Source organism: Ylistrum balloti, unplaced genomic scaffold (genome assembly GCF_031769215.1).
Source record: "Ylistrum balloti isolate Yb309-2 unplaced genomic scaffold, AGI_CSIRO_Ybal_v1 Utg370010, whole genome shotgun sequence".
NCBI lineage: Eukaryota > Metazoa > Mollusca > Bivalvia > Pectinida > Pectinidae > Ylistrum > Ylistrum balloti.
In genome coordinates this window covers 2,686,083-2,699,532 of record NW_026782083.1, presented here as the reverse complement: position 1 = coordinate 2,699,532, position 13,450 = coordinate 2,686,083, and the positions used below count along the sequence as shown (strand labels likewise).

Sequence of the window (13,450 nt, the reverse complement as noted above, 5' to 3'; positions counted from 1 at the left end):
TTACAATTTTTATAACTTATATATACCATTTTGTAACTTCATTATGTTGCTACTCTATACATTGTCTATTCGCAGTGACAGAGGGAAAAACCGAAATATTGTGTCGCTGTTAGCGATGAAACATGCACTAGTTTATTTTTTTTATTTATGAATAGCCCTTCATTAGTACGGGGTTTTGATTAGGATTATTATGTTCCATTTTCCGACTTCGCCGTAGACGGTACGGATGCCATCTAGCAAAGCATTTGAAATTTTGAAGCCTAGGGGGCGACTAAAGAAAATCCAAAGTGATAAAAAAAACTAGATGGGGAGATACAAAAGCCAAATAATTAAATAAATTTTGTAATTTTCATACATCAGATAATTTTAGTATAGCGTCAAGTACATGTATATTTTCTGAACCGTGCCACTATTCGAGTGAATTAAAACGTGGCAAGCAGGTAACGGCGACCTCGGGGACAAAGTCCACCAGCAGTGTCTACCACTATTTTAAAGATTGTACATAAGACACACATCATACATCATGAAGAATAGTGTTTTACAAATAACTACTTTAAACGCAAATTCCTTTTGTTATCCACTGACTGCTTGTAAAAACATTGGTAAAATTGTATATGTCTTTTTTCAAATAAAATTTTGATGAGATCCCATCTTTATCACACAATTTCCAAAATAACAAACAAATACAAAAAATTCCTTCACGAGTTTATTAATAAAATCAAATGCTTTTAACAGAATGAAGAATATCTATTTTAAAAATGTGAGAAAAGGCTGTTTCACATCCGGAATGGTTCCATTTGTCCACGTTTGAATTGTTTGAACTACTTGTCCTGATCATTGGTTTTTTAAGCTTAGCTTAGTCTGCTTTTTATAACTTAAATTTTAAATTTCAGTTTTAACCTGATCATTATTTTGAGTACCTTTGTCGGCGTTTTGAATTTATTCTTAATGCTCAATTTGTGTTTGTGATGCTTTGACGTGCCGTATCTGTTAAAAAACACGATAAACTCATTTTTATTACAGATTGAGTGATATCCTCTGAAATGCGTATAGACATCGGCTTGTTATTAAGTCCGTTACAAAGTCTGGGTATTTTTATTAAATCAAAATAGCTGAGACTAAGAATAACACTAACCTAATACAACTTTATTTAACACATGCTCAACCGTCCCTACTATCTGTAGTACGAAGACAGATTGCAGAGATTAACCTCCCTGTGTTTATAGGAATCAGGACGTACAGTGGCAAAACTTTAATCATACAATACGATACAATCACATGTAGTACGGTTACACCTGAAGTAACAACAGGTTTACAATATGTGGAGTGACAGAGCAGCATATATATATATGTTAGTCCTGACCCTGTTCAGGTCCTGTAGCCTGTTTGCTAATGTCCTTCAATAAATCTAGTGACAATAAAAATAACATAGTGTAGAATTTTTGAAATGGTCATTTATTAATGCCATAAGAATTTAAATGCCAATACATATTAACATTTGTTGGCATAAAATGTAACAGTTATTTCTTGCCAATATCCATCTTTAATATTGAAGAGCATTAAAGATGGCTACAATTATTGGCACGCCAAGGGTAAAAAACCCGAGATCAAACTTGGGAAGAGTTGAGAAACCCTGGAAAACAATCTGGCATTCATTGCAACAAAATTGAAAAAGACAATGATGAAAACTGCATACAAACATATCAAAATAATAAAAACATCAAAACTACAAACATGTCACGTTTGGGTGAGAGCACAAAGTTGTGGGTTATCTCCACACTAGCTCTCAATATCAGCAAAATTTCTACGGGTGTTTTAAAACTTGATTAGACTACCTCAAACAGAACTGAATAGACACGCGTACCCTCACGCGAGTGCCCTACTGGGGTCGTTCCTCGTTGGTCGAGAATCTGGCTAACATTGGAAGTGACCAATGAGGACACAACAGAGATGGTGATCACGCGTTAATGCGTACCCCAGTTGGGACCATCCCTTACCGGTCAGCCCTGCTACAGCCACTGACCAATGAGTAAAGACAAAGGAAGTGATCAATGACACTAAAATAAGGCTACACGTGCACTGATAATAGTTTCTCAGATCAATAGATCAATGATTCTAAAATAAAGCTTCACGTGCACCGATAATAGTTTCACAGATCAATAGATCAATGATGTTAAAATAAGGCTACACGTGCACTGATAATAGTTTCACAGATCAATAGATCAATGATGCTAAAATAAGGCTACACGTGCACTGATGACAGTTTCACGGATCAATAGATCAGTGGTGCTATGAAGATAGAACAGTTTTATCATAGTACTTAGAATAAGGAAACAAGTCCGTTTCACACACTGCTCATTTCATTGTTGTTGGTCAAGCACGCTATACTAATATATTTTCTTCTTTTCGTTTACAGAAAAAACGATTGTTGTGTATTTCAATGTCATTTACGGCTGGCATATTTGTAATTATGTTCAAGTCCGGAGTTGAAACACCAGCATCAAAACGACCATGGCCCTTCATTACCCTAAACCAAAGACAAACAGCAACCAAGGCGAGATTCTTAGTTGAACTCCCCTTGACTCCCGTACCAGAGCGACCAACAGTTCCATTAGACACTTATATTGTATTTGACTGTGGTGACCTGCATCCGGGACCGTGTGGTGGTTGGTCGGATCGCATGTCCGGCATGTTCAGCGCTTACGTCATTTCCGTTTTACTAAAGAAACGTTTCCTTGTGACTTACTCACGACCAAGTAATTTTACAGATTATATTATTCCCAATTCATTTGATTGGAGATACAACTCCTCTATTCTTTCTGGTCGAACTTCTTTATTTCTGAATTTCTTCTGCAGAGTTCCAGTTCCTATTAGAAACAAGGATACTAAAAGTCTTGGTAATATTTTTAAAGCTGACGTCACTTTTGTTCGTATGAACTGGGATTACACTTTACACTTTAGAAGATTTAAAAGTCTACATAAAGCTATCCCATGGATTTTTAATTTACAGTTTGCTGATATCTATGTAAAATTTTTCAACACACTCTTCAAACCTGTTGACGATATTGTCGAAACTATAAATAAGACATTAAGATCTGTAACAAAGCTAGCATGCGCTCACATTCGTATGGGCGGAAATGAAACTCAAGATCACCAAAGAACAGACAGAAAACAGCTGATACACATATGGAATTTTCTCAAGACAAAGGAGGATAATTATAGTATCTTCATTGCAACAGACTCCGAGTTGGTGCGAAATACAGCCAAATCATTATTCAAACAGATCCTGGAGGTCAAGGGTCGTATCCTACATATAGACCAAAATCCTGCTGGGAGCGGTGTTACTAATGGTTACAAAAAAGTAGCGACAGATTTTTTTCTTCTTTCGAAATGTGATGTTTTGATGTTAACGAGGAGTGGATTTGGAATGATGTCCGCCTACTTGAATACCAATAATCCCAGTCTATACTGCCTAGTGAAAGATGAGGTCGTGCCCTGCTCGCGTTATACACTGCACAATTACTACCCTGGCGAAATACTTTCCCCATACTAGTAAACAAGAAACTCGTTATCTCCAACTTCGAAATTGGCTAATGTAAGACTTATGAGCTGTAGACTAAACAATATAAGATTTGTGAAATAAACTAATACCGGGCTAGCGTCTGCTTTGTTATCTGGTAACGAAAACCTGGTTAATGTCCGTTCTGTTAACGGGTGGCCACCATTGATTGACGAGTGTAATAGATATTGATGTTTTGTGATTATGATAAATGGCCAGTTAAATTAAAAAGGAAGACATGGAAGAATGAAAATAAAGGGAGGAGAGATGGAGGAATAGAAGTACAATCACAGATGTATATATATAGTGCATTTTCTCCTGATAGGAAATTGATGTCCGCGTCAGATGAAAATAATAAGATTTATCTTGTGACTTTAGTCCACATGTGGACGTCGAAAGGTTATCAGCATAATTTATCAAATATTTTACGAGTGTATTTGTAATAGATACATATTGGGCACGAGTAATGTATCTGATATATCACACGAGTTCGAAGGATGAGTGTGATATATCCGATACATTACGAGTGTCAATTATATATCTGTTTTATCCAATGACCACCGAGGTTTTCTCATCCACGTGCCAAGGGGCGGAGCTAAAGCCGATTAGTGTCAAGTGTCAAGTCGATGATTTTCCCGCTATTTTATGACCCATCCCATTTTCTGTTACAGTAAAATTCATTTCATTAGTAGATGTCAGAGATATCGGAGCTGGACAACGTATGGAAAGACTTTAGAAACATCGAAGCCGGTGTTTGTTCGAAATCTTTCCTTTGTCTTTGTTTATCTGTCTCGCCCACTTGGAAATGGGGTGGACAAATCAGAGAGAACCATGCGATATTTTAGATATCACATATGTGATCACATGGCATGGGATTTATCACCAGGAAAAGATCAAAGAAAAACTAAGGTGTCATTGGATAACTTAAATAAAACAACATCCTCGATACTCGATGACTTTCGCTCTCAGCACCCCTGGGACATTTCATTACAAATTGAAGGCACAAACTGAGTCATTTGATTGGTCTAGAGCAGGTTGCAGTACAAAAAACTGACCAATCAAAGACTTACACGCTCCTTTGAAGATCACAAAGGAGCGGCACCCAATTTCAAATCCAATACAACACACCGTTACGCGACCCCGAGATTCGCTTGATGTACACCAAAGAATCAAATTATTCTTCTCGTCTTATCCACGAGGTATTCCACATGGAATCTTCCATTTTGCCATGAAATGTTCCAGGGATGCAGAGAGTGAAACTGGTCGTAGATAATAGATTTATCGGAGACTTCTACTTTGCTTGTTGCCGTGCCATCGGCTGTATCAGTCTCGAGTCTGTCTGAAACACTTTATATCGTGTAATTATAAAGTCTTATACTTAAAACAATACTAACATATCACTATTCGCCACTTACCCATAGCTGTCAATAGCGACACCACACTACAACAAAAACATAACATTCCTAGACCAGCTGAAATCTGGCCGAACGGCATGCTCGACGCGAACATAGCAAAAGAACTACACAAAAAACAACATAGTTATTCTGGAACTAGCAGAGATATCTCAAATATAATTTATTAATCTATATTTGTATTCATATATTTCCAGATAATGCAATATGACTATGGTTTCTATTCATGTCACGTAAAATGCAATGTATTAACATAACTTTACAAATGGAACGGAAGTGAGCGACGTATGAAAACCGTGCTACATGAGGGTAACTAATTCTTCATGAGCTGAACCCAGGAATCTTAAACCATGGCGGATTTAAAAATAATTGAATAAATATGTACATGTTGATATCCATATAAATATTAATATATACATACACTTGCTGAATAAATGATAATTGATATTAAAAAAACAAAATTTGCTAGTTTTCAAAAGGATATTACCTATTACTACTATTAATTTATACATAACAAATATTGTGATTGGTTTCTACTTTCTTTTGTAACTCTCTTTGTTCACATCACAAACATTATCTAGTTCATGCGATACTACAAATCCGTTCCGTTATTATGTGAAACATCGTGTTTAACAAAGAAAATTACTTTTACTGCACTCATGAGTCAAACACCAAGCAATCGCATTTACTGTGCTTACATGTTAAAAAAACAACTGTATGGATGGAAGCAAAACATCTGTTGATGCTGAAATGTAGTGCACGTGTTGCTGCAGTCCGTGCACCTGTCCTGTGTTTTATAATCATTATATGCTGTTTACATGTCGATTACTTCCTAGTTCCGATTTAGACCATTTCTTAAATATGTCTGTTGAAATTTGAAATTATCTGTTGATACTAATAACTAAACCACTACATAGGGGTAGACTTATCCTTGAGAGCCGTTAAAAAGTTGAGAGAAGTTATGCTATTTCCATCTAATATAGAATCTAACAGTTATAGATTTTCTTTACGTATGGTTAATACCTGGAGTTTCATCTTTAAAATACGTTGCTTAAACCAGTTTAACTTTTATTTTCAAATATTTTTTTACATATCTCAATGAGAGTTTGAATTCTTTGTTTATTCTTATGTATAAAGTTGATGTATTCACAACATATTTCCACCGTCATTATCAAGACCAATCTTAGATAAGTAAACTTTTGAGATGTGAGGGTATAAGGTCAGTTTAAACGGCTTTCCTTTATCCAGATAATTGTATATATCACAAGTAGAGGTGTAGTACGTTTACTTTGGTCTAATTTGAATTTAAATTAAGATTCTGCTAACATGTCGGTATTTTTTTTTCTTAAGTAATTCGACACAATTTGCAGAATATGTAAACAATTACTATATAAGATAGATAAATACACATTCCCATTTTACTTCAGAAATCAAATTTCCATTTTCCATGGAAACAGACTAAAATGACTGGTAAATACCCAGATTTGACGGTTTGAAGACGCTTAGCTTTTGAACCCATTTGCAATTAAAATAACGCTTTCTATGGATCTTAGTTTGTAAAGAACATCGCAAGAGTTATTTCCCTTACTCCTCGTTACGCATACATTCGTATTGCCGACAGCTGAGGAACAACTTATTTTGTGAAATTGTTTTCTACTTCTTTATACCAGAAGCACTACTGTATGACACAGAGCGCTATTAAGACAAAACATCAAAAGATTGTACAAAAGACACAAATTATTAACACAAATTTATAGTACGATAAAGAACACCAGACAATGATTCAAACTGCATCGTACTGCTGTTTCGTCCTTCTAGGACTAATCAATGATACTAGGGGCCTAAATTTTGAAGCCTAGGAGGCGACTGAGAAAAATCCAAAGATCGAAAGAGAAGTCAAAATCTGGATGAGGTAGGTACAATAGCCCCTTAATTCAAAAGATTGCGAAATTTTGACATATCTGATGATTTTCCAAAAACGTCAACATGTACTTTTTAGAGATAATATCAGTTTCACAAACCGATGGGTATTTTACCCACGTAAGTTTTATTTACGATGCGGTTAAATGTGACGTAATGTAATATCCTTTATTAAATGCTACTCTTTCTGTCAAAACTGATGATTGTTTATGGATTGGTTAAAATGCTAAATTATGCCTTGGGATCTGTATGTAACATCCGCCTATTTTGTTAGAAAAATATATACTGTATATTGTTAAATTAAACTATTGTTTACAACAAGAAAGGAACATGAAAATGATAGTTAACTTTTCTTTTTTAAATACCAACATATGTAGGTATTGGATATCGTATATATATATATATATATATATATATATTGTATTGTGTCTTTTTAAAACCATTTTTGCTTTTAATTATTTATACAGAAAGTAAAAGAGGGACAGAAAGCTAACACCTAACATATGTAACGAAACATGCTTGGAGAAGTGTTGTTATCTCACGTACATATAAAACGTATAAACAATAGTGTAATGGGTCAATTATATATATCGTCTTGAATTCAAATGTATATTACTCCAGTATTGTCTGTCACATGCGATATATTCTAATTGGACTGTAGAGGGGACAATATAATCAGCTGATCAGGGTGTAATATAACCATTCACAGACCTGTTACGCACTATGGATATACAACATACAAGGATCACCCGATTGTTCATGATAAGCTTAACAAATAGGAAAACAAGAATCTTTCACATAGAAACATTCAATTCAAAATTCTTTTTATTTTAGAGAGATTACAAATAATCATTTGAAGACAAGAAGCAAAATAAATATTTATAAATTTTCATGAACTTTTCAGAAAAATCTAGTGTAAACATTAGCGATTTTAGCTGGTTAAGCATACCAGACACCGGCCAAATGACCTCGCTGCATTTCCTACTGATAATTCAAGTAGTATTGTGGTACTGAACATTTTTTAACATTAATCCCGTATCACGAGGCTATATATATTACAGGTGTGTTGTGGACATCTGCAGAAATGGTATGTATTAAGATAGGAGAGTGTGAAAAAGGATTCATTATAAGTTAATGTACTGGGACACTCGTATATCAATCAATCATATAAATGTTGGTATGTTTTATTACAAAATATTCTGTGACTAATACAACAATTAATTGTCTGATTTCTGTCATTCAATAATCCGATTTATCTTTTCATTATTCATTATGTTCTGTTTTAGCCATGCATTTTATCTTTTGAAAAAGCGACAGCATCCTTATATTTCTGAATTAAAAATAGTAGAATAACTAAGATAAATAATTAGGTTAAAACTACTTATATAACTACACATTACTAACCTCAAAGTCAATCAACATGTTGTATTTAAGTCTACATTCCAGCAGTCCTTACTTGTTCATCGTATTTGTACACCACGTACGATACTTAAATTTTATCATACTCAACTGATTACCATCACATATGTTTTATTATTATCATTATTTGTATTATATATATAATTAAAAATACCAAACAAAATCCCGATAAGAATATGTAACAGGACATAAACATTGTCGTATACACATGTTCCGGATCATAACGTACAGCTGGTGTTGTAAGATATACTTCATAAATATCATCTCGTGCTCAATTTAAAATTACTAGATGTTATATTAATTGTAATTAATGACTTTCCTAGTTTGCTGTTATTTTCGCATAACCTGACAAGAAGAACTGAGTTATGGTGTCTACTGTGGTCCGAGTTGTATAAACACTGGTGAAATGTGGATATTAGACTTTTATACAGCAGAGTGATTGCCTATTTGAGTGATGTGCAATAATCGTTTCTCTTTTTATTTGTCTCGAATATTTTTTTATTTTTTTACATGCCCCTACGCCATAAGTCCTAACGCGTTCCTATCAGGATTACACAGATTTCAGTCTTTTAATAACAAATATTGAAAAATTAAAAAAAAAACAACCACCTTATATAATGGCTATATGTATATCTATATATATAAGTTTGACACACATGAATTGTCTCCCTTTGAATCTCGCCCTTAAGGCGGATCTGCATAAAGATATTGCAAATTGGATATTGCCCGTTTGTAAATGAGATAGAAGATATCTCACTATTTAAGATTATTCCTACACCTGCTATGCCTTGTTATTGTTTTACAGAAGAAGCAGACTTTGTTCCTGTCCTTAGTAATTCTGGCTATAGTGGTGATGGTGTCGTTCATGATGGGGTATAAAATGTCAACGTCAAAATTTCTACCATCTGTCGCATCGCAGTACCAGGACAATATTGAAACTAGCACAACTTCGTTACCCGACCCGCCTATATCAACAATAATTCCTCCGGTGAAGGGCTACATTGTTTATGATTGTGATGACCAACATCCAGGACCATGTGGGGGTTGGTCAGACCGTATGGCTGGTATATACAGTTCCTATGTCATATCCGTTTTACTTCGTAGGCATTTTCTTATAAGGTGCACAAGATCTTTTAATCTGTCCGATTATCTTGTTCCGAATTTATTTGACTGGAAATATAATTCGTCTATTCTAACAGGCAGATCTTGGGACTATCAGGATTTCTTTAGCAAAACTCCAAATGCTCTAAAGAAAGATGATTTAAGTAATCTCAGAAGACTTTTCCCTCATGATGTCGATTTTGTTCGTATGAACTTGGACTACACTGAACGCTTTAGATATTTCCACGTTCTACCTAATCTTATTCCGTGGGTTTTAGAATTACACTTTGCAGATATTTTCCTGAATTTTTTCAACACTTTTTTTCAACCAACTCAAAGTATTTCTCAAACAGTAAGCAAATTCGTACAGAATGAAAAACTACTGGCATGCGCTCACATAACTGTTGATGTGAAGAAAAAGATAATCGGAAACGAAAGATACGACAACAAGGAGCAACTGGACCTCATCTGGAATTTACTGAAGGTAATGATGGCAAGCAATTACAGCATCTTTGTATCAACAAACTCTAAAGCCGTGAGAAATACGGCAAATACACTGTTCACAAACCTCCTCGAAGTGGAAGGACCAATCCTGGATATAGATAAGCCTGTAGGTGGAAGTGGGTTGGTCGATGGTTCAAGAAAAGTAGTTACAGAGTTTTTAATTCTCGCAAAATGTGATGTTTTAGTTTTAACGAAGAGTGGTTTCGGGATAATGGCGGCCTACCTTAATAACAAGACTTCTGATATTTACTGTTTAACGACAAATGACCTTGTGCCATGCTCTCGATATACCATATATAGTTTCTACCCCGATGAAATATTTTCCCCCGTTTAGTAAACCGGGGCCTACTGAAAGTCAATCTTAAGGGTCGTGAAAGGAGCCTTCCAAACTTTAGCAAGTACGTCGATCATCAGACGATTCCAGTGTTAATCCTATTATCCAAGGTGGTGCCATGACTAAATAATCTCTGATTTTCCAATGTTTATGATAAAAAGAACATTACAATGTTTAAGTAGTGAATAAAGTCTGCGGACAACATTGGAACTCGAGTATGACTCCTACTGCCCAAACTGGTGCCAACTATCCATCTAATTTTTGACGGTCCAGTGATCATCCAGTTTACTGAAATCTTATCTGTTGAATAATTCCAGAGTTTTAAAATACGTCCGAAGCTGTCTAACATTTTTATATGATTTCTGTTGAATCAGACTGATCCGAGCTAATGAAAATAGGGGCTTGTCCATATAATGATGGCACATGGTCTAAACACCTCTTGTATTATCTAAATAGCAATGGTATATTCCAAACACCTCATCTATTGTTCAAATAACAATGGTACGTTCCAACCACATTATGTATTGTCAAAATAACAATGGTTCATTCCAAACACCTCTTGTGTTGTCAAAATAGCAATGGTACTTTCCAAACACTTCATGTATTGTCAAAATAACAATGGTACGTTCCAAACACCTCATGTATTGTCTAAATAACAATGGTTCATTCCAAACACCTCTTGTGTTGTCTAAATAGCAATGGTACGTTCCAAACACATCATGTGTTGTCTAAATAGCAATGGTACGTTCCAAAAATATCATGTGTTGTCTAAATAGCAATGGTACGTTCCAAACACATCATGTGTTGTCTAAATAACAATGGTACGTTCCACCAGGATCACGTGTACAGATTTCAGCAAAAATAAGGAATCATTTTTGATATACTGATAATGCTTGATACTGTATATTTATGGATGCGAGATGTAGTTAATCAGTATATTGTAAAACATACATGATTTCCTGGGATAAATCACGAATTATGGAGCAACGCAAATGCAGACAAAGCATGCAGATATTTTCCATTGTTATAGGTGTGGACGATACAAGCTCCAAACACCTATTTCACCTATGAAGAGTACAGAGTCATTTTTGTGAGTATACTGATATATATATCAATGGACACAAGATGTCATGAACCTGCAATGCGGATTCATAGCATGATGAGGTCTTTATCAGTACGTCTCGTCATACTTTAACATAAAATGTTTTCGTGGTGTTCCATGGGTAGATAGTACTGTTAATATCCACTAAATGCCTTTTTTGGTTGGTATATGATAAGTCACGAATCAAAATTTTACAAGAAAACTTCATATTTTACAGTATCTCTTCTGCGCAGGATCAAAATCGAGCACGTGACCAACCCTTATATTCTGAGTAAAATGATAGGTTGCTGTCGTGCAAATCTCATCCGTGTGAGGCATTAAATATCAATTTTGTTGATAATTCATTGTGTCCTGCAGATAAGGGGATACATTGTGTCCAAATAACTACTATTACATAGATATGTCTTGAGTACTGGCTGTTCAAGTGATATTCGGGTATCAAAAGGCATGCAGTAATAATGCCTTTCTTAAGTTATGTAAGTAAAAAGAGTTGGGTTTCTTGTACATTGTGATTAACATTAACATATTTTTCGAGATTATGAAGGGAGGCTGTCATATAATTGTCGTATGATGATTAAATATAGCTTAAATGTTCCGGTTTCGTATATCTTTCAGGTTTATTTAGATTATTTTCATTTCTTGAACAGTTTATTGCGACGTTAGATTTCTCAGCAACAGCGAGCATGCGTGTTTTCTGTATGCTAGAAACATAGACTGCTCTCAAAGTGAAAAAGGCTGTTTTTCATGTTGATAGATTTAAATTAAGATTTTGTTAACATGTACTTTCTAGCTGTTAGTTTTAAGGATCAAGACTCATTTGATATATGCTGGTATTGTTGAAACATATTCCAATGTTATAATTCTGATAATAACAAGGATATATACATATGAAAATTTATTTTTATTAATGTACAAAATTTGGTGCTTGAATATTAAAGTTTCTTCCAGCCTACAATGTGTACCCTATTGATGTTTTTCTATTTTCAACAAGTCTTCCAGGACTTTCTCCACGAGGGATTCGCTGGCTTCCTCGAAACCTTGAAAACAGAAAGGTCTTAATGAATTTTGTACCTATCTATGGAGTGGCAAAACAAATCAACGTCCATAATAAATACCATTATAATGTTGATTAGCAAATTCGAGTAGCATAAGTATTCCAAAGATAAAAACGCTGAATTTTTTAATCTGTACCATATAAACAGCATTCCGAATACACAGAATATTATAGGACCTTCGTTTCATTAAAGTGCCTCAGACCTCTCGCGGTCAGTGATTTTCTAAATGTTTAGATATACGAAAATCTCTCTATATATCATTGCTATAAGCGAATAATTCGTCAACAAGAATTTCTAGTTTTATTGATGAGAAGCAGAGTCTACTATATCACTAACAGTAATACTATCACATATGGAATGATAGACAAAGGGGAAGCTGTTCACCACCGTCATTATAATGATATACAAACGCAAATACAAACATTTATATAATGAAGCATAAGACGCTTGCAATTCCGGAACACTTGGGTCCGTAATACACATTCTGCGCTCTGACTCAAATACATTAAGTAATATCTTAATCGACTCTTTTCAGTTGAAGAAATTTCGAAAAAAAAGGAATAATTTGAAATATCATTTTCGATGTTCAGTTTTCCCTTTTACTCGAAGAGGAAAACGAACAAAGAAAAGTATCATTAAAGTAAGAGCTGGTATTCCGGAAGAGCAAGCGGCTTCTGTGCCATCGAGAGCATCCACCATGAAGAGCTCTAAATAAACAGAGAGAAGCATACGCTTATCTTCTATTCAGTGGAGACGTTAGAGATGATAGATAAAGGTAAAACCTACTTCGGCATGTTTTACAGCATTCCTTAAAATAGTGTTCACAGAAGGTGACAGGGTTGTCATATAAGGCTAGGCGATCCTGACACGTCTCAAATCCCATATTCTTATCTTTACACCTGCCCTTCATGTCTGTAACACAGAATCAATATACATGTAATGAGGACAAATATCAGACAGAGACCTGAAGCTTTCATTGAAAATTAATCTCACTTCATTTTAACTTGTATGGTATCAGAAAGGTTACTTGTCAACGCATGATGA

At 34.8% G+C, this 13,450-nt stretch overlaps 2 protein-coding genes across 2 annotated transcripts; both read left to right on the top strand.

Moving 5' to 3' along the window:
• Nucleotides 1-2,626: 2,626 nt before the first annotated feature.
• LOC132548423 (uncharacterized) lies at nt 2,627-3,553 on the top strand. Its single transcript, XM_060212287.1, has one exon. The coding sequence runs from the start codon at nt 2,681-2,683 to the stop codon at nt 3,551-3,553; it is 873 nt and encodes a 290-aa protein (XP_060068270.1). The 5' UTR covers nt 2,627-2,680.
• Nucleotides 3,554-6,957: 3,404 nt separating this feature from the next.
• On the top strand, nt 6,958-10,249 carry LOC132548422 (uncharacterized). The gene is made up of 2 exons (XM_060212286.1): nt 6,958-7,011; nt 9,116-10,249. Exons 1-2 carry the CDS (start codon nt 6,958-6,960, stop codon nt 10,247-10,249), a joined length of 1,188 nt encoding a protein of 395 aa, XP_060068269.1.
• The last annotated feature ends 3,201 nt before the right edge of the window (nt 10,250-13,450 follow it).